This window comes from Vanellus vanellus (genome assembly GCF_965231255.1).
Source record: "Vanellus vanellus genome assembly, chromosome: 6".
Lineage (NCBI taxonomy): Eukaryota > Metazoa > Chordata > Aves > Charadriiformes > Charadriidae > Vanellus > Vanellus vanellus.
The window spans coordinates 48,993,082-49,015,992 of NC_138911.1; the positions used below are offsets into that span (position 1 = coordinate 48,993,082).

General features: G+C 39.9%; 1 protein-coding gene across 3 annotated transcripts in view; it reads left to right on the forward strand.

The window, feature by feature from the left end:
* Positions 1–22,479, forward strand: part of TSHR (thyroid stimulating hormone receptor) — a gene marked incomplete at both ends in the record, with an annotated part of 75,252 nt that extends 52,773 nt beyond the window's left edge. For all 3 annotated transcript variants that reach the window (XM_082485389.1, XM_082485390.1, XM_082485391.1), the window contains 3 exons: positions 8,759–8,836; positions 19,296–19,484; positions 21,069–22,479. In XM_082485389.1, coding sequence (XP_082341515.1) covers positions 8,759–8,836; positions 19,296–19,484; positions 21,069–22,479 — 1,678 coding nt within the window. The remainder of the gene's footprint in view (positions 1–8,758; positions 8,837–19,295; positions 19,485–21,068) is intronic.
* Between the last annotated feature and the right edge of the window lie 432 nt (positions 22,480–22,911).

A 22,911-nucleotide genomic window follows, 5' to 3' on the forward strand; every position in this document is an offset into this window, starting at 1 on the left:
AGTGGTCACAGCACCAAGCCTGTCAGAGTTCAGGGAGCATCTGCACAACACTCTTATTCATATAGTTTGGTTTTATGTAAAACTAAAGGAGCAGGGAGTTGGACTTGATGATCCTTATGGGTCCCTTCCAACCCCAGATATTCTATGATTCTATGATTTTAAGTTAATCTTTCCAGAGACTGGCTATGATGCACTAGTTAAGCAGATTAAAAGAACTAAAACCAGGCTTACTTTTAGGGCTTTATCTACCAGCAGTAAAAATGGTTTGTTGTAACAGTTTTCTCCTAAGTAAATCATATGACATTTACTTGGAGCAAAGCACTACTCCAGATTTATGAGGCAAACTAGGGAGCTGAACATCAGTGGTAAAGCCTTTATCTGTTTGATAAACTACATTGAAATTTCTAAACTAATTTTCTGAAGTAGTTTTGTTACCATATGCCAAGATAAGGTATAATTTTGCTAAGTGCAAGCTCGGAGATTTGTTGTTTCTAGCAGCAGCATTAAGTTAATCCAAAAGATAGATATTTTATTTTCTGTATTCTGACATTTCTAATTTGAACTCCTGTTTGTCTACCACTGTACTGTGAAGAAAGTATCTCTCTTCCTCTGGGTCTGATCCAAGGTCCTTTGGACTTGATGAAACTAGGATAAAAAAAAAAAGCTAAGAGAAAGAGAGTGAGGGAAAGAAATTTTAATGGATTTTGAATGATGACCTCAAGGAGCAAAACAAGTAAAAAAGGAAAACAATGGAAAACAATAATTAATTGACAAATCATTCAAAAACTCCATTTCTATCCATAAATCAGAAGACAATTTGGGAATCTCGGAGGCTACCTTCTACCATGCAGTGTGCCTTTCTACCACTCTTGCAGTATTCAAAGACCTACGTAATGCAACGAGGTCAAAACATTCAATGCAGATATAGGTGCGGAACCATGCATAACTAGTTTCCATTATCATAATGAATGATGGCACTACCTAATAAATCTCATTCAACAAGGATCTCTGTTTTATAGCAAATCACAGCATCACTTTATATGTTTTATAAAGGCAGGGAGGTAAAGAACCAGGAATGAAGGGCCAAACGATACTTTTACTGAACAGTGTTCATCTGAAACTTGAATCCCTCATTCTAACACATCATTAAGGTCCATGAACTGCATCACTCCTGCAGAATTCTGCAAAGTGGTGCTCCTGTACCAATGTTTATTTCTGTAAGGAAACTGGTGAGGAAAGAAGATTTTTTTTTAAAAAAAAAACATATTTCCAGTGAATGGCAAAATATATTTGTGATGAGCTTTTACAGAGCTGTCTAAATTACTGAAATGGAAAGTGCACAATCTCAAAATCTAATTACAAAAATAAACTCCAGAAAAATATATTTACTTTGGTGCACACTCTTGGGGATCATTTATAATACTTGGCTTAGTTCAGAGTCAAGATAACCAATGGTGTAGAAAAAACATACAATGAATCCTTAATACTGCTCATTTACCAACACATCTCTTTTGCCTGTTCTCCCTTTCTTTAACCTTCATTTCATAATCCAACAGGATGTATAGATACATTAACGTGTTACATGTCCAGAGCCCATTTAATACTATAGGGGCAATACTTGTGGCCAACATATTATCTTTCTCCTTGTTTGTTAAGATCTGCTGCCTTATTTTAAAATAAGAAGCTGAAAGAAAGGAAACAGATACTATCAAATAATCCATAATTCCATAAACCAGTGAGGCATTCCAACTAGGAGCTTTGGTAAATTTACTTGGTTTTTAACTAAGTGATCTTTTGGAAGAAAATGTTGCAAAACCTCTCTTTTTCCCTAATTTGGCTGTTAATTCTTATTCCATCACTCCTTGTGCTGACAAAATTGGTTGTGTGACTGCAGTAAAATCTTATCAGTTAAATAATCCATCTTAAAAAGAAAAAAAAAAAAAAACACCACCAAGAAAGGTGGGTCCAGCTACACTATGTGGGATTGCATGAATGACCTTGGACTACAGAAGAAGAGAAATAGAAATCTTTTACACTGAAAAAAATAAAGCTATGGGGAACTATATGTTAGTTAGTTGAAGTAACTGGTCAGCATTTTTCATTCATATCCTTTACTCCCAGAAGAAAATACACTTTTGGTAAAAATAAAATATTTTGCAAAAATATCTTGATATCTTTCAGCATTTTTCAGTTTTTCATCTCAGTTGAAGATTTTTAATTTTTTGCATATGCAGGATTTTGTTGTTCTTTTGCCATCTCATGCTTTTCACATTTGCTCTGTATCTTTGAAACAGTGTCCCTAAAGAGCTCCCAGAATGCCCTCAATAATTTACCTTTTATACTTTTGTTTATTTTTAAGGAAGTTTTCTCATATATGCGTATTTTTCCTTTTTAGAGACTATAGCCGTGGTGTACTCTTCAGCTTTCTTGATCGTACAGAGCTGCTGAATAGCCATACCTGGTGGTTGCTCTTATAAAACAGACTTTAGACTGCAACATTTTGAAACAGACAGTGCATGCCACTCAAGCTGAAATCAAAAGTTGTTTTTCCTCATGCAGACCCTCTAACCTGTTGCTTTATGAAGCATGCATTGATAATGTCTGAACACTCAGTATCTCTGTCATGCCCTGACGTGACATTGTCCTGTTTTACATAGCAGTTGAAATGCCCTATTACTGTTTCACCTCTTCAGAAGATCCTGCTCAGCATACTGCAGTCATGTTATTTTCTGGTGGGGCTGAGATTTAATGCAATATTTTTCCCCACTTACCCCTGGATCTTGAGTCTATAGAGACTCGGTATTAGTCACTGGCATAGTTCACTGGTCTGATTTGACTTTAAAAAAGAGAAAAAAAAAAAAAAAAGGCTTCTTTTACTTACAGCACTATGAAACCATTAGCATATCCAGATCCAGATTCAGCATTTACTACTCCAGATTTCCTGCATGGTGGTATTCATGTCCATCTGATTGCCTTCCACTAACTTTCCAAAATTGCTATTATTCTACTGTCCCCGCTGAGGATCGATATTCCACTTCACTCGTGATTTCTAAGACTTCCAACATTTGTTTAGACAAGTGGGTGCCACTGGTGTGGTTTTCTTTTCTGCAGTGTATTTAAATTACATTCTATACCATTTAGCTATCAGTAACAACAGAATTAAAGGCACTTTTAGAAGAAGCTATACTTGTTATACATAATACTAATTTGACAACGAAAGTTTTACCAAAGTCTTATTCTTTCCATTTAAAAGAGGTACCTATCAAAATAACAGGGCTTAAACAACTGAAACCAATTAGCATCAGGAAATTGTACATTCTGATGTGCCTGACTCATCTATGTGAAAACTGGCAGCTAATGCTGCAGCCCCTCCTTGGTAACACATGGTTATGAACTTCCCAAAAGTCTCTAGATGGCTGTTTCTATTTGTAAGTCTGAAGATTTTTATCGCCTGTGTAAACTATTATATTTCAGGTTTATCACTCACTATGGTGTTCAAATATCAGGGGGAAATATTTCAAAATTGGACAGGCAATTATCTGGTTGTATAATAATGTCTAGTTACTAAAACAGACAGGTTTTATTAGGTCAGGCAGGTTTTTGTATCCTTCAAAACTACAACCTAGATCTTGAAATCTTGGATTAATTATTAGCTCTTGCTCTGGTTTTAATTTTTTATTAGTTTTGCAGACAAAATCATGAAGAAATTTGCAAACTGAAGCAAATGCTCGCATCAAAAGTGAGTAGGTTGTCATTTACAGAATATGAAAGTCAGTTCTCAAAAACCACAAATGTCAGGTGATACTAGAATGCCATATATTTCTATAGAATAAAAGCCTATTTCTAACAACAATAGCTAAGAGGATGAAGTAAGCTATTTTCCTCTATAAGAAACAAGGCTTTAGGCATGGGTAATGTCCAGTGAATAACATGCCAGAGGTGTTACTCTGGCTTGGCTCCCTAAGACTTTGTGCTGTGTAACCCAGCCAAAGTGCATTTACTTCTCATTTCTCACTACGGTCATCAATATAAGCTTATATCCAGTGAATGTTATGAAAAATTTACCAATGACTTCAACTAGGACAGGATCAGAATCTTTACTTGATTTTTTTTTTCCACATCAATAAACAATTGTTCTGACTTTATTATTTTTACAGCTAAACCCCAGTTCAGCTATCTGAATTTGAAAAACTCTTCCAGCACAAAGATAAAATAGTGGCCTTCTGCACTTTTCTGAGTCAATTCAATTATCTCCACAGCCACCATCTCAAATGGTGTTTTTGTTACAGAACTTACAACTAGGAAAGGTTTGACCTTTGTGTCTTTACCACTAACCAGCTCAATGGGCACAGCTGACAGCAACTTCATGGACACCCTTTAGGGACTGGCTACAACATTTAGATATACACAAGTTTATGGGGCCAGACGGGATCCACCTGAGGGGTTTGGAGGTTATGGAGCAGATCATGGAGCCATGGAAGGTTATGGAGCAGATCATCCTGAGTGCCATTAAGTGGCACAGACAGGACAACCAGGTGTTCAGGCCGAGTCAGCATGGGTTCATGAAAGGCAGGTCCTGCTTGACAAACCTGATCTCCTTCTATAAAAAGGTAACCCACTTAGTGGATGAGGGAAAGACTGTGGATGTTGTTTACCTAGACTTTAGTAAAGCCTTTGACACTGTTTCCCGCACCGTTCTCCTGAAGAAACTGGCTGCTCATGGCTTAGATGGGTGTACTCTTTGCTGGATGAAAAACCGGCTGGATGGCCAAACCCAAAGAGTGGTGGTGAATGGAGTCAAATCCAGTTGGTGGCCGGTCACAAGTGTTGTTCCCAAGGCTCAGTATTGGGGCCAGTTCTGTTTAATATCTTTATCAGTGATCTGGATGAGGGGATCGAGTGCACCCTCAGTAAGTTTGCAGACAACACCAAACTAGGTGGGAGCGTTGATCTGCCTGAGGGTAGGAAGGCTTTACAGATGGAGCTGGACAGGCCGAATCGATGGGCCGAGGCCAATGGTATGAGGTTTAATAAGGCCAAGTGCCAGATCTTGCACTTGGGTCACAACCCCACAAAGTGCTACAAGCTTGGGGAAGTGTGGCTGGAAAGCTGCCTGGTGGAATAGGATCTGGGGATGTTGGTCAACAGCCGACTCAATATTAGCTGGCAGTGTGTCCAAGAAGGCCAGTAGCATCCTAGCTTGTATAGTGTGGCCAGCAGGACTAGGGAAGTGACTGGCCCCCTGTACTTGGTGCTGGTGAGGCTACATCTTGAGTACTGTGTTTGGTTTTGGGCCCTTCACTACAGAAGGGATATTGAGGTTCTAGAGCATGTCCAGAGAAGGGCAACAAAACTGGTGAGGGGACTAGAGCACAAGTCTTATGAGGAGCAGCTGAGGGAACTGGGGTTGTTTAGCCTGGAGAAAAGGAGGCTGAGAGGAGACCTTGTCATTCCCTATAGTGACCTAAAAGGAGGTTGTAGCAAGGTGAGTGTTGGTATCTTCTCCCAAGTAACAAGTGATAAGACAAGAGGAAATGGCCTCAAGCTACGCTAGGAAGGTTTAGGACGGGTATTAGGAAAAATTTCTTCACAGAAAGGGTTGTCAACCATTGGAACAGACTGCCCAGGGAAGTAGTGGAATCGCCATCCCTGGAGGTCTTTAAAAGAAGTGTAGATGTAGCACTTAGGGACATGGTTTAGTGGTGGTTTTGGTAGTGTTAGGTTGATGGTTGGACTCGATGACCTTAAAGGTCCCTTCCAACCTAGATGATTCGAAGAAATCTGTTTTGAAACAGTTCAATCACATTTTTTGCCTTCCTAGCTACATCACAAGCTAGCTTTAAAATGCTTATAATAGTTATACTACCAAACATACCTCTATGCTTGAGGTAATACTGCCTGCATCAGTAGTATCAAATTCTTTCTGCTTTCATTATTTAATTTCTTTAATAGGCCTGGTCTGGGCATCTTATAATTTCTGTGCTAACTGCACTCTGAAATATTAGGACATTTTTAAGATAATTGTGTTTAAATTCTGAGCAATATCACCTGGCTTCACTTGGGTAATATTGTTGGTTTTCTCCTATTTCTCTCTTTTGCTGCTGATTACATCACTGGGAATTTTCTCCAAATTTTCTTTAATCTACCCTGTGAAACATGACCTCCACAAGGTTGTCTATCTGTAGTCCGTCAAAGTTGCTATCCTTTACTTGGACTGAGGACCACATCCTCTTCTCTTGAGCAATGCTTTATGGTCATCATCTGTAGTCATCTTCTTTTTCTTCATTCTTGCACTACAAGGCCTCCACCAGCCCTGTGCCCTTGTTCGTCGAACATGAAGCAATCCTGACGCTTGTAGTTGTTGGGCCTCTGTCACCCACTGTTGTCATACTTTTGTTACTATGAGTTCCTCTTCCTGCTTTTGCTAAACCTGAGCTACCTATAATTCTGCAGTCTGTGGACCCTGTTGTTGCTCCTGGACTGCAACCTTATGCTTTAATCTGTAGTTTGCTACCAGGGCAATTAGACTTTACATTTTCTGCTATACAGAAAATTTATAAATGGGATTGTCATAGGTGATACAAGTCTCTTCTGCCTCAGCACCATGTTCCTTCAGGGCCTGTATAACACTGATCATTTTGCCATCATTTCATCAATGGGAATATATGTTCCTCTGACAACTTTCCCTGGCAATTTTCTGTGTTCTCCTCTTTAATGGGTTGCATTGCATTTCTGCCCTGAAGCATAGTCCTCCATCTGTGCCATCCCCTTTCTGCCTTGGTTCAGACTTCTCTCAGAGGTCCTTTCTCATCATAGTACAGAAACAAAATGTTTGGACTGTTTTGTCTCCTTGCTTATGTAGTGCCTCTCAACCAAGAGAGCTAGATGCTCCTCCATCCTCCTCCAGGGACTACTATATTTGGTAAATTATACTTAATCCCATCACAAGATTTCAATTTCCATCCATTAAATTAAAAAGCATGACAAGGTTTGATGCCTGCAAGCTGTTTCTCTTGTAAACGTTGTGACAGAAGTTGATTGAACTAAGTAAAAACACCATCTAGGGTTTAATTGCTGGCTTAGGGAAAGAGTTATCGCAGTAGTACCCACGTGTACATATATCGCACACATATATATATGTATGCATATATTGCAGCCTAATTTTCAGTCTCTTTTCATTGCTCAGCTAATTCAGCGTATTTCTGCCTGTGTGTTTAGATCTAGCTACTTATAAGTGCAGCCCTCCTCCCTCCTGGCTAACCAGGAGGAACCACCTCATCAAGGAAATTAACATGCCTGTTGTGTTTTGTGAAGTACTTTTTAGCTGGACAATTGTTCCAAACCCACATTTTTAATCTAACTCTATGTCAAATATACCAAACTAATACACACAAGCTGGCACTGAATGTATAAAAAATAATGCTCCTTTTTCCATGTCATCACATTCTGTGTATATCTGCTCTTCACAGAAGGTCACAAAATGTGCTCAGTGCTGTACGTCCACTGTGAGTCTGGCAGAAAAGCAGGATGCTTCTGTTGTTGCTGCAGGTTTCTTTAATTTACGCTTTCTCTTTGTACACCTGCAATTGTGGAACTACTGAGGCTTATTATTTCTCCAAAGTCTTTCCACAAAATCCATAAATTCTATTAGGCCATTGAGAACAAAAGCCTCAGACAGAAATGCATAGCCTCTCTAAAGCGATTTGGAACTTGACTGAATTACCTGCAATAATTATCCACATATTTTTAAGTTTCTCAAATGACAGTTTGAGACCATGATAAATAGGAATCCAGCTAAAAAAATATCAAAGTTCATTCTAGATCAGTCCCTTCTAAATTTAAAAACACAGAACTGAATTTAACATTGATTGTTCCACTTGGGTTATGTTAATTTTTTGAGCGTTCAGTAGCCTCGCATTGCCTGTCTTTAATCATGCACCTTCATCTCAACTCTGTAAATTCCCTACTTCCTGATTCCACACTTTCTTATATGTCAATTGCCAGAGTGATGGGAATTAATATTGGTCCTTGATAACATCAATTGTGTAATGATAGGAGAAACTTGCAGCATTCCATATTTCAGGAACATGTTGGCTACTCAGGAAATCTTTCTCAGTTTCCCAAGACTTTAAAATTATTTTTTTTTCACGTAAGTTTCATATTATTTTTTTCCTTCAGATTTATCCTCCTTTTCATTCCCTCTCTTGCTCTTCTTACATCAAAACTTCATTCTTAACTGTTGACTTGTATAGGGGGGCCTCCACATGGCTATGGAGACTTTAAAGCATTTAAAACTTTTATTATCAAACTCAAAACAAGGAGGGAATTACTTTCATCTTTGTTCATGATGTGTTCCTGTAAGTATCATGTAATTGCCCATAACTCATTCTGATGGAAGCAAAACAATCTATTTCACCTCATACTCACACTTATTTACCTGAAGATACAGTGTGTACACATGTGTCTTTATGTGTATGACAGAGAAAAAGAATTTGGAGCAAAGGTAATTTGTTTTGCCAAGTTATTTATTTATTATTTATTGAGGAATTTAATTTACTTTCAAAATGTCACACCTGTATTTTGTTCCTTGGCTATACAGAAAATGAAGTAACTGATTATGCTTCAATACGTTGTTGGTATATGATGGCCCTTATACATATTGCTTTTGCAAATCTGTTTAGGCAAGTAAACTGATGATCATCTTCTTTACACTGTGGATAACTATTTCCAAATTACTGTGCTTTGTTTGTTTCTGCAGCTATCTGCACAAGAACAAATACCTGGAAGTTATCAATGACGATGCATTTCTGGGAGTGCACAGTGGACCGACTCTACTGTGAGTAGAAGAAAATGAAGTAGAGAAAGCTTTAAAAATAATAATATTTTAGGTTGCATTTTCTTTCCAACCATTATTGGCAGCAGAGCAGCAGGGATGGGAATGGAACGTTTGCAAAAAGAATATCAGCAACAAAACCTGTGCTTTGGGGAACTAATTTAAGAAATGCTTGCATCTTGTATTAGAAATACTGTTCCTACCAATTTTTGTTCTGAAAGATTCTATACTACAATCTGTCTTATAATCATACAATTGTAGTACAATTGTAGTACAAACTAAGGACTCTAGTAGCACACTTGTAAAGGAAGTAGAAACAGAGATGAAAAAATAATTTTAGACAGAATAAAGTTACTTCTGGTGCTGCCTTTTCTTCTTTCTCATGTAATTTGCCTTCCAGTCTGATTTTATAGTCCTCCAAAGAACTCTTCACTAAAATTAGGAATCGCAATACAGAAAGAAACAAAAAACTTCAGTTTAAGAACTTTAAGGAGAATCAAATTCCCAGACTCAAATAATTCAGCATATAACGTAGTGCGTAGGACTGATCACGGGGAGGACTGAAGTGCTGGAAGGGGGATTCCCTCCCCCACTGCAAAAAGAGATGGTGCCAACAGTGCTCCCTCCGTGTAAGAATCAGTTTTACTTTCTGCTATTCGGGAAAACAGCATATTCATATCAGAGTAATGGTGTACTGTTCACAGATGGAATCCTCATAGCTAGCTATAACAATGAAAAGGTGTAGAAGACATCAGTTTTCTCCCAGAATCTTTCCAGCTCCAAAAAATCAGGCTAGCTAGCAGCAACATAATCTACAGTAGACATTGTATTGGTCATAACCACTTTATGCTACAAAGAGTTGTGTCCCCTGCTGTGCAAAGCTGCAACAGACCTTTGATGGCAAGGTCATCATCAAATCTCTGGTTCTCTGTCCCCTGCATCTCAAGTCAGATGCCTTGCAAGGCCTGTGTGTGAATGGCAGCCTGTCTTCTGCTTCAGTCATCTACATTACTTTGTTTTGTGGGGTGAAGAGGAAAGATCTGGCTGAGGGCCCACCTTTCAGGGGCACATCGTTCCTCCACATCACTCTCTACCACAAGGTTCGCTGGAGTTATTAGCAGAGTCCTTGGGAACAGGCTCCAAGACCAGTTCTAAGGGAGTATATCAGGTTTTCCTTTCACTGGCTTGAGGGGAGAGAGAAGCACAGACCACTCATAGAGTCATACTTCTGAAGCAGATACCTTAAATAATTAGACTGGAGGGGCAGTCCATAATAATCAGTCATTCCAACAACAAATCATGCCAAATGACTCCTGTCACACTGAGGTGATGGTTTATCTGTTTCCTAAAGTCATCCTCACTTTCCCAGCAGCACCTGATGCATGACCAGCTATCCTGTTTCAGAGCAGCTCAGAAAGATGGAGTTGGGAAGCACCAATGCAGTTATCCTCACATGGACAGGCAGAGCAGCTTGTCCTCCCCTACCCTCAGCAAAAAGCTGCTGCAGGAGTACATAGGTCATGAGGGATAATGTTATGTCACAACCTTCTCACCCAGCACTTCTCTCCAGAGGGTCTGCAAAGGGAGGAAACTAGTCCAGACATCTTCATTTGAAGTTGCAAAGTCCATGGGATGGAGGTGTGTATTCAGAAGAATAGGTAAAGGCAGTAACACACTTCACTGTGTCCCTTAAGATACTGTCAAGGACTAACATGCCTTTTCTTTTTTTTTCTTCTTATCATCAAATCACCTGAGGGATAAACCTCAGTGCGCCACGAGTGGCCAGATCCCAAGACAGCAGTGAGAAGGTAGTGTTTTCTGACCATGTCTTAAAAGTTATACATTCTGGAGAAGAAAAGCTCAGTCAAGGCCCTGGTCCACCATCAGGAGGAGAACTGGCCATTTGAGCAGAGCAAAAGAGGGTCTTTGGAAGTAGAAGGCAATAAAGCAGGAAGAAAACCTGAAAAAGCTCACAAAGGGGCTGTTAAACCTCCTGCTCAGGGAACTTTTGTGGTGGTTGTTGCTCCTCTTCCTCCCTGTGAGTTGGATCGCCTTCATTTCCACTGTTCCTGCTTTCAGGAGGGCTTAGGCCAGCCACCCCTGAACTAGGACAGTCATTATTGGAGAACTGCGACAGAGGCTGTGTTGGTGCTGACTAAGCCTTTTTTATCAGTATTTGGCTAATACAGTCTTTTTCATAATATTGCACAGGACACCAGAGAAGCCCTTTCTCATTTTGCTCATTTTTTGGTTGACATAACATTACCTGGACACCGTATTTCCATTACAAAAGTACTTTATCACAATAAATACACAGTCTCGAAGCATGGCGCGCTCTCCTGTTATGTTTGGGGTCTCCTACAGCTCACTGCACACCTTCCCTCTGAGGCTACAGGTGGCATGATGGGTTCAAAAGCTCCTTCCTAGGGATGGCACAAGACAAAACACTTGGGGATCTTAAGACTAAGGGAGGTGAGAGCTTGCAGCAACACAGATTTTTGACTCCTGGACTTATTGTGGGTATTTAAAGCACAAGTGTTGTTGTTGTTATGGTAGACAAGTGAACAAGTAATGACATGATGTAAAGGGCTGTGGGGTAATCATATGCTAATAATGTTGCCAGGTAAGTTCACTCTGCAAGGGCTAACTTTGGGGTGTGTGAGCTACACAAAACCTCTTGGTTTAGGGCCTAGAGATGACATCCTAAGACATGCATATGTAAGTGTAAAGAACTTCTTTCTCACTCTATGTTTTCACATTAGATTTCTCAAATTACTTGAAATTTTTCTGATCTTCTATAATTATCGTGCTATCCCAGCTGCCAGGGGATGTGGATGTGTTTTACAGTCTAAACAGCCAGCTATCCTTCTCCCATTATAATGCTATACCTCTGTGGCTAATAACAGTCCTAGTAGTATTTATAATTAAAGAGAGATGTGGCACTACAGTGACATTACAGAGATAGGCGTTGCTTCTCAAAGGCAGAAGGCATAAAATGGCACGTAAGCAACGGTAAACCAACAGTGATTAAAAAAGTCGGAGTATTTCACATCATGATCCTGTGATTTGCTAGTCCTAAGCTAAAGATCTTAGGAAGGTGTCATGGTTTAACCCTGGCCTGCAGCTCAGCTCCACGCAGCCGCTTGCTCACCCCCTGCACCCAGTGGGATGGGAGAGAGAACTGGAAGGAATTTTCCTCTTGAAAATTAACTCTATGGAAAGCGATTGCCAGAAGATAAATATTCCTTTTTCTGAGACAATGAATGGCATTGCTTACAGTGGGAGCAGTACGAAAGAAAAAAAAAAAAGAGGAAAAAAGGAACATTTCTGAAGCTCAAAAAAGCAACTCTTTCTTGCCTCCCTACCAAGCTGGCAGAATCTGTCGCCTCTGGAGTTCCCTTTATGGACTCTTGAAGTGAGATAAGAATTTACAGTTGATGGAACATCTGCCCCACAGATCTGTCATTTACAGGTGGGTTTTTTTCTGATCAGGATTTCAGCAGCAACAACAACTTAAAGGCTGAAATACTGACCTTGGATCCACCCTAATGGGGCAATTTTCTTCCAGTTTGGCTTTAAAAAAAAAAAAACCAGTAAGATTTAACTACCAAGATTTGTGCTTGGCTATCGTGTGAGTTTGGCCACGCTCTCAGACCACCTAGTTAGATAGTATATTTAAGTAGGTATTAAACAGTTAGGTGTTTGGTTTGTTTTGGTTTTTTTTTCCTAAATTTGCAGTTTACAACAGCAGAGGAAGTGGGGAGTGTGATCACTGAATACAGGAGAACAGATGCCAATAATTTTGATTCCTTTGTCACTGCTGTATATTCAGGTATATGCGGATGTATACATAGATTGCTCCCTTTAGCAAATGATTTTAACAGTATGACGGTACATTGTTCTTCACCTGAAAATGCAATCTTGGCTAGGATTCAGCAACTCAGTGTACCCGATTTACTAAATGCACAAACAAGAGCTGCTGCCTAGAGCACAAGTACAGCAAAGTACAACAAAAATACAATCAGGCTCATTTGGACATACAGTCCAAATTCAAAACATCACTAACTGTTACACAAGATACATGTGAGTAATTAATTATCTTCAGAAAGCAGAAGTGCTCTTTAAAGCATCACTTCCCAATCTAGGAATGGGTCCTACCTTAGGAGGTTCTGTTCTGTTCCTGCCACTGGGCACAAATATGTCTTCGAGCAACAGGAGCACTGTGCATTCTGCTAATCAAACAATGCAAATTTGTAGAATTAAAGAATCTCGCAGTATATAGAAATAATATCTGTAATCCAAATCCATCTATTACATATTTTATGCTTTTTTAACTATCGTAGTATTGCAGTACTAAGAAATCTGTATATAATTAGGTAAAAATTCCCAATGGTACTATGGTACATTCGATCTCATTTTCTCAATTATCTCCTTTAAATTCTCATTATTACTTGATTTCACACTACAATTGCATATTTCCCACTGTGAAAAAGATCATTGACAAAAGCTGTTATCCCTTATATCTAGTTCTGAACTTCTGACTTCATAAAAATGAGGAATTAAACCAAAAAATAATAACTAAGAAAAAAAGTACCAAATCTTGTATCGTACATACAGTTGGTTCAGAAAACAGCATCTCTTAAATCATAAGCCATGTTTTATTCCCACATTCATTTGAAACTCTCCAACGTGTCTGCAACTTTCAATCTAATGTGTGAACTTCATGTAAGCTAAGCAACAGCCTAGAGACGTCACACGAGATCTATAAAAAAAGCATGTGAGGAAAAAACCAAAACAGCTAACAAGCCACGATGTTAAAAATGGTTGAGAGCACTTTGGTTGCTGTTATGCTCCACAGTGCAGAGCTCTACGCTACCGCAGACACCACTTCCAGTACCTGACTGAGCTCTAGACCACAGCTACTTAAATGATCAAGTCTGGTCTGGCTCTAGGCTAGAAATGAATTTTGCTCACACTTTACCATAATCCCAAACATTTGACATCTCCCACAAGGAGTGTGGCTGTGCGGTTTCCATATCAGCCTTTGTCGGGGTTTGCCCAAGGCCTTGTGGAAGTCCCAGGAGACTCTGAGCCTATCTTAACCACAACACACCACAGGTTTGTAAGGCAGGACCTATATTTACAAAAGCCCTTCACATGCTGACTTCCCCCAGATACATCATATCAGTTGGTGGCTCATTTGCTGCCTTCCCACAGGGGACTAAGTTGGAGGTTACACACCACTTTTACCAATTCTGAGACAGATCCTCTTGACAAGTCTATCAGATCTCTTGCCCGTTCTCTAGTGTTTCTTTAAGTGTGACAGCTATAGCTTAGCAGTAGTAGCAAGACAGTCTTCTGGGCAATGTAAACATTGCTGTGTTTAAACAACATCTTAGTTATCAATATTATTATTAGATAGTAATGAAGCTGACATAACTGCAGTCTGTTCCCATTTTTCTGAGCAGCCCAAAACCAAGACTGATCGTACAATGACACAGAACAAAGAAATCATTTAGGAAAATGTTTCTTCTGTATGAAAGCAGACTCAGATACTATAGTCTGGCAACCTCCACCTACTTGGATCCACACTGCTCCGAAGATTAGTAGTTATTACTTAAAACCTTTTCAATCCTATGCTTTCTCCAAACGTTTGAAGACAGCTGCTATGCTGCTTGAAGTAGGTTGTGAATCTGCATAGATAATTGTCAAGACTGGATTTGTAAGGTAAAAAAAATCCCTGTCAATCCCACACTTGCTTCCGGACAGTTGACACACAGTTTCTCACTAACAAAGTGGGAGCCTAGGTAGGGTAACTAAGAAGTTATCTTCCACTGGGAGACAAATTATCACCAGACTCGCAGGAGGCTTTTCCATTTGCAATAGCAGCGGTACACTCTTGGTGGCAGACACCATACCAGCAGTTTAGGGACTTCCCAAACTGTGGATTTTGGCAGCTTCCAAACTTCTGAGCCATTGTGCTTAACATGGCCCATGGATGGGAGTTTCTGAAAATAAAAACTACAATACCTAACTGCTTAAATACACACCCATATACGCATACAGAAATGACTTCAAAGGATTGAGTAAGATAGAACAGAAACGACGTAGTCTTATGATGAATTCTTCCAAGCCCTTTCTTCTCACTGAGCAGATCTTTCTTTCAGACTTTTGTTATCACTTGATAACACTCTTGGAGTTGCCACAGACTTTGGACATTCCCCTCTACTCCCTGGGAAATTGTTTCCACCACCTGAGCCCTGGGCTGGCTGCTCCCTTCTGCTCGCAGCTCTCCGGGAGCTGCAGCTCCCTCCCCTGTGCACCCAGGGCCCCGGAGAAGCTCCTCTCCGCAGCTGTTTCCAAGGCACAAGCCCTTGTACCCCAGGGTGCTCCTCCTGACCCATTCATTTCTGATGGGAATGTGACACAACTGCAAAAAAAAACCAAACCAAAACAAAACAAAACCCAAAAAGTTATATTGTCCTTGTTACCTTGATATTTGGCCTGCACAATGAACCACGGCACTGACTTTCACAATTTAACGATGTCATTTTGTGAAAAGATTATACCTTTTCTCATTTATAAGTCGCTTGCCTCACATTGCTAGATACCCCGAAACTCATCTCACAAGAGTGAACAATCATTCCCAATCCCCTTCTTTAAAATATGCATGGCATATATAGTCGCCTACTGCTTCCAGTCCCAGCTTTTCCCAAGAGAAAAGTCCTTACCTACTCCTTATTTCTTTGTGTATAAACAATTTGATACTTTTAATCATCCTTGCTGTAGATTTCTGTGCTCTTATATTCTGCATATAGTGTTTCTAGAACTGCATATCGTATTTATGATGCAGTCATATTAGATTTACAAAGCGAAGTTTTTCTGTTCTATTTTCTATTTCTTTCCTAAAAATTCTTAGCATTCTATTTCCCTTCAACATTACTAAATAGCACTGACCTGACATTTGCAGAGAGGACTCCAAGATCTTTCCAGAGTGATAGGTAAATTAAACCTCATTGTCATCCAAACACAGTTAAGATTGCTTTTTCCTAAATGCACTTTACATCCATCAATATTGAATCAGGTCAATTATTTTACTCCTCAGTCACTTAGTATTGCAGGATCCTTCTGCTTCTTTAGACAATTAGCTTTAGTTTTCACTACTTTGTATTATTTTGTGTCAGAAACAAGCTTGGTTGCCGCTACTCTCATTCTCTTTCCAGACTGTCTATGAACTTGTCAGCAGCACCAGCACTAGCATAGCCTCTGTGGGCCTCTGCTGCAATGATGGGTATACTCAGTATACACAATGATGGGTATACCAGTTAATTTCCCATTTCTTCTCTACCATGAAAACTTATAATCTGTTCCCAGGCTTTTCCTCCACTCTATTTTTTTTAATTAAGCCAGGGGAGCCATTTTCCTTGTCACATAACAGATGAGTTACCTCAACAGCCCTCAATATCTGATTTTGTCAAGGTTTTTCAGAAATCCCAATTCATTGTACAAACAGGATCATCTTTCTCCATATGCTTCTGCCAGAACATCCTCAAAGAACTCCTAAGAGTTTGTGCGGTGTCATTTCCCTTCCAAAAAGTCTTAGCACCTCCCATCACACAGCATTTAACCATGTTCCCTTCCTGCAGGTAGCTGCCACCACCATGAGGACTTGATGGAGACCCATGGGGGTTGCTGAAAGGCCAGCCTTGTCTTGGTAAGATCTAGTGTGAGATGTAGTTTACCAAGACATTTTGCTTCAGAAGGAGAGCTCTATAAAATGAGGAAATTCATGAAAAATAAAAAGGAGCAGGCCACTAAGTTGATTAAGGGACTGGAGCATGTGTCATAGCAGGATAGGCTGAGAGAGTTGGAAACGTTTAGTCTGGAGAAGAGTCAATGGAATCTTATCAATGTGTATAAAAACTTGGGGTGGGGGGTATGGAACTGGGAAGATGGAGCCAGAGTCTCCTCAGTGGTGTCCAGTGATAGGACAAGAGGCAACAGGCACAAACTGAAATACAGGATGGTGCAATTCAAGATAAGAAAAAACTTCTTCACTGTGAGGGTGGTCAAATGCTGAAACACGTTGCCTGGAGAGGCTGTGGAGTCTCCAGTCCTGGAGATACTGAGAAGTCTACAGGACACAACTCTGAGCAACCTCCTCCAGGTGACCTTGCTTTGATCAGGGACATCAAACTGGATGATCTGGAAGCTCAACTATTCTGTGATTCTTTAAAGGATAAAATGATAGCAGGCAGCATTCAGAATCTTTTAAGAGCCAATTCAGGAGCTTGGCAGAAACTTATACTACCTATCAAAAAAGACTCCAGAAGAAAAAAAAAGAGGCTTATGTGGTTGAAATCAACTAGTTGTGACATATTCAAATATGTATGATCGCAAAGAAGCTATTAGAAGTAAGAAAGTTCCCCTACAGAAAGGGGAAGCAATTTCTAACTCAATTTAAAACCAAATACAAGCAAATCAAAAAAAAAAAAAAAAAAAAAAAAGCAGATCAAAATCAAGTGGTTTTGAAGTAATTTGTTTAAAGCATAAAATTAGTAATAATTTTCTTTTAGGTGAAAGAAACCAGCCAGTGGGTGAAAACTCTAGAGGGATAAGAGCACACTTGGGAAACAATGCATAGAATCATAGAAACGTCTAGCTTGGAAGAGACCTTTAAGGTCATCAAATCCAACCATCAACCTAACACTAACAAAACCACCACTAAACCATGTCCCTAAATGCCATGCCTACACGTCTTTTAAAGACCTCCAGGGATGGTGATTCAACCACTCGCCTGGGCAGTCTGTTCCAACGCTTGACAACCCTTTCTGTGAAGAAATTTTTCCTAATATCCATCCTAAACCTCCCCGGTGTAGCTTGAGGCCATTTCCTCTTGTCCTATCGCTTGTTACTTGGGAGAAGAGACCAACACTCACCTCTCTACAACTTCCTTTCAGGTAATCCTGGAGAGTGACGAGGTCTCCCCTCAGCCTCCTTTTCTCCAGTTCTCTCAGCTGCTCCTCATAAGACCTGTGCTCTAGACCCATCACCAGATTCGTTGCCCTTTTTTGGACACGGTCCAACACCTCAATATCCTTCCTGTAATGAAGGGCCCAAAACTGAACACAGTACTTGAGGTGCAGCCTCATCAATGCCGAATACAGAGGTACAATCACTTCCCTAGTCCTGCTGGCCACACTATTCCTGATACAAGCCAGGATGCTGTTGGCCTTCTTGGCCACCTGGGCAGGCTGCTGGCTCATATTCAGCCAGCTGTTGATCAACATCCCCAGGTCCTTTTCCACCAGGCAGCTTTCCAGCCACTCCTCCCCAAGCCTGTAGCCCTATGTGCAGGACCCGGCACCTTGACCTTGTTGAACTTCATACCATTGGCCTCAGCCCATCAATTCAGCCCGTCCAGATACCTCTGTAAAGCCTTCCTACCCTCAGGCAGATCAATGCTCCCACCCAATTTGGTGTCATCTGCAAACTTACCGAGGGTGCACTCGATCCCCTCATCCAGATCATTGATAAGGATATTAAACAGAACAGGCCCCAATACTGAGCCACACCACTTGTGACCAGCCACCAACTGGATTTCAATCCATTCACCACAACTCTTTGTTCTGGTGAATAGAAAAAAGCTGAATTATTTATTATTTATTACTAGGGTGTTCATGATGAAAGTGCTCAAACAATGTTGCTACACTAGAACATTTTTTACAGGTTTACTTCTTTACAGAGTATAAGTCTGAGAAAATATTTTGACTGCAAGTGTCAGTAGAAGAGGTTTTGGGACAAAGCAAAAAATGAGTGGAAAACACTAGCAGGACCAGATGACATTCACCTGGCAGTTCTAAAGGAAATCCACCTTCCCCACGAATTGTGCAAAGTATCTGCTGAGGTGGACTTAGTACCAGAGAAATAGAAAGCAGAAAACATAACACTAATTTTTCTGAGAGTTTGAGGATGGACTGAGATAGAAGATTTTAATTGCAGTTTATGAAGAACATTGTTTCAGTAATTACAATGCTTTCTATTGAAGTATCCCAATAGGTTATGAGTCTAAAGAGATCTAAAGGAAAATAGCTCTTCCAATGGAATACGTGATTTCTTTAAAGAATTGTAAAAACTTTGGTTTGGCTTATGCGTTTCTATCTGGTTGGCTTTAAAGGTGTAATTTTAAAAAGTCCTGATATTTCTTTATTATCCACATTCTGCACTATGAGACATTAAAGACAAGAACTTTAAACACAGACAAAATCACAGGAGGAATTCGTATCCTACTCGAATTTGAATGGTAGCAGAACATAGCAAAGTGATATGAAATCCTCACCTCCTCTGGATTTGATTTTTGCTGTACAATTCTATGAAACTCCTAAATTACTGTGAAAATCTGAAAAAATTCTGCTCCAGTCTCTGGATATTCTGACATTTGTCATCTTCTTTCTTTACCTAGGGATGTGTCCAGAACAGCTGTTGCTAACCTTCCAGCCAAAGGATTGGAAAGCCTTAAAGAACTAATGGCCAAAAATACATGGACTTTAAAGAAATTACCAGCTGTAAAGGTATTTCTTCAGCTAATGAGAGCTGACCTATCATATCCAAGTCACTGCTGTGCTTTCAAGAGCTGGAAAAAAAACAGCGGGTGAGTTTCACTAACTCACATTCAATTTTAAAGTATGAAAGTGAAGACAACGTTTTAGTATTAATATAAAATTACATCTACTGGCATTTTTGTGAACATTTTTTCTAGGTATAGAGGACATTCTTTGAAACAGATTATAATTTCATAGTGAAAGAAGAAAGAATTTTTGATATAACAATTTTTAGGACCTTTTGCAACAGCTCCTCCTTTGTTGAGCCCAGAATTAAAGAGGAAAAAAATGAAAGGGTAATATGCTATATAACACAGAATGTGCTGTAGCAAGGACTGGAAAAAAGAAGTTTGGGAGGGGTTATAGCCTCATATCTCATATGTTTTCTAACTGAAAAGCTCAGAATAAATTACTCTGTAATAACCTTGTAGACAGATTATTTTGAATTCCATTTCAGCAGGATTTCTGGCTTCTCATCAGAACAGATGCTGATAGCTTTTGGAAATGAAAAAATACATTTGTAGATGTCCTGATGCAAAACAGCGACTCATCTGCTGGGAGGAGGGAGGGCAGATGACTTACTGTGATTAGCAGCAGAATTTTACTGCAGAATGCAAATCCATTGTAAATTTCTGTAAAGTTTTATAAGGTTTAGAGAACCCTCATCCAGGCCAGCCCCTGATTTCCTTTAGGAAGACAGCCCCAGTCTTCAGTATTGCAGTATTTGTGGTTGGAATGCATAGTATTTTAAAAACATGCTATGACACGTATATGAATTATTCAATAATGAACTCAAAAAGCAGTAACATTCACAATTACAATGGACTGGGAAAGCAAGGACAGAAATAAAACAGATGAGTGGAGAGATTCAAAACTTGGACAGGAAGAACGTGCAGAAAGAACCCAGCACAATCTAATGACTGAAAGAAACAAGTATTTGTATGTCTATTACTAGAGATGAAAATTTCTCAGTGAATCATATGCAATCTCAATTTGTAAGCAATCTTGAATTCTATGCATCTGGAAATAAGAAACACTAAATTTTATGTGACAGTGGATCACAGTGATCAAAAAAAATTGATGCCAAATTGCAATTTTTTTCCTAGTAAAAAACATGAACAATTTTCAACTACAAATACAGGTGCATGACACTGAGGTACAGGATTCCCAACCACTACACTGCTAGTTAGCTGTAAAGCACCTACAGGAAAAATACAGAATAGAAATTAAAATTATGGAAGTTCTGGGAGAAATTGATTTGTGAGCAAAAATGAAAAGGAAAGTAATACTGTGTGTATTATCCAAGAAATTATAAACAGCAGATAAAAGTCTTGTTACCTACTAAGAAAGCAGATCCCAAGAAGGAAGAGGGATTATGGATGCTGAACAAGCCAAATTACTACTGGCGATAGCTGATAGCAACAGAGAAAGGAAAAATATAGTTAAAAAAAAGCCCAGAAATGCTCGAGCTTATTGTTCGCTATACGTTCTGTGAACAGAAATATATCCGATCACATTCTTATAGCTACATTTTCATTCATGGTGACTTGCTTTTGGGGTGTTCCCTTTGTTTACTCGCTACACTCCAGTCAGACCATAAAGGCCAGCGGTGCTTTCCCCCTCTACTCTTTCAGAATCCTGGAGTATCTGACATGTAACCAGAGCAGCAGTCACAGCTTTCGTAAGAGAAGATCAGTCAAAACTCTCAGAGGTCCGTTTTACAAAGATTATGCAGAAGAATACACAGACCACACTGATACTGTGTATGACAAAAACACCAAGTTCACAAATTTTCATGAAAATTCCCATTATTACATTTTTTTGGAAGAGCACGGAGAAGGAAATCTTGGGTTTGGCCAAGAGCTCAAGAACCCTCAAATGGAAGACGTCCAGACCTTTGACAGTCATTATGACTATCCTGTCTGTGGAGGCAATGAAGATGTAATATGCACTCCAGAACCTGATGACTTTAATCCCTGTGAGGATATAATGGGATATCAATTTCTGAGGATTGCAGTGTGGTTTGTGAACCTGCTGGCCATCCTAGGTAACATTTTCGTCCTTTTCATCCTTGTCACCAGCCATTATAAACTGACTGTACCACGCTTTCTGATGTGTAACTTGGCCTTTGCAGACTTTTGCATGGGGCTATACCTCCTCCTGATCGCTTCAGTGGACCTTCACACCAGGTCAGAGTACTATAACCACGCTATAGAGTGGCAGACTGGGCCCGGCTGCAACACAGCTGGCTTTTTCACGGTCTTCGCTAGCGAACTTTCTGTATACACACTGACCGTGATCACCCTGGAGCGCTGGTATGCCATCACTTTTGCCATGCGCCCAGATCGGAAGATTCGCCTCCGGCACGCCTTGGTTATCATGCTGGGAGGGTGGCTCTCATGCTTTCTTCTTGCCCTTTTGCCACTGGTTGGCGTCAGCAGCTATAGCAAAGTCAGCATCTGCTTGCCTATGGACACTGAAACACCGGTGGCTGAAGCCTACGTTGTCTTCGTTCTAATATGCAACATTATTGCTTTTGTCATCATTTGTGCCTGCTATATAAAAATCTACGTAACTGTGCGAAACCCTCAGTACAAGTCAGGGGACAAAGACACCAAAATTGCCAAGCGGATGGCTGTGTTGATTTTCACTGACTTTCTGTGCATGGCTCCCATCTCTTTCCATGCTCTATCTGCCATTATGAACAAACCATTGATAACTGTCACCAATTCCAAGATTTTGCTGGTACTCTTCTACCCACTCAATTCTTGTGCCAACCCCTTTCTTTATGCTATTTTCACCAAAGCTTTCCGAAGAGATGTGTTTATCCTGCTAAGCAAGTTTGGTATATGTGAGCATCAGGCTCAAGTCTACAGAGGTCAGACAATCTCAGCCAAAAACAGCAGCGGCTCTTATGGGCAGAGAATCAGCCGAGGGATAGGTCAGATTCCTACAAGCATTCAAGACCCAGTCAACGATTACCTTCCTGCCGTGACAATGCAGAACCAAATTCTCATGGAAGAATGCAAGCAAACTGAGCTATAACATCTCAAAGTATCACAGCCACAATCTGGTCAAGAGGTGGTTGTGCATACAGTGAGTCAAGCAAGAAGATAACACCTTCTCCATATCCTTGTTCCCTTGCCTATCCTTTGTGATGTCTAAAACTACCTTCAAAGTGGTCTTCTTTTAGACAAGTCACTCATTTGAACCTCCTGTCTCACACTGTTATCAGTGCAGGTCAAAAGATACTGTTCTGACAATAATGGTGGAAGTAGATGTGAACGCTCTATCTACGTAGGAAAATTAATAAACACAGCAAATATGAAATATCCTCATCTAAAAAATTTAAGGAAGTAGAAGACCAAGCATAAAACTTGGGGTTACTTGTATGACTAAAAAAATGACGTAATTTTTTATAATTAAAATGAAATTCAAAAAAATATTAAAGGTTGAAGTTCTCAAATGTAAACTGCC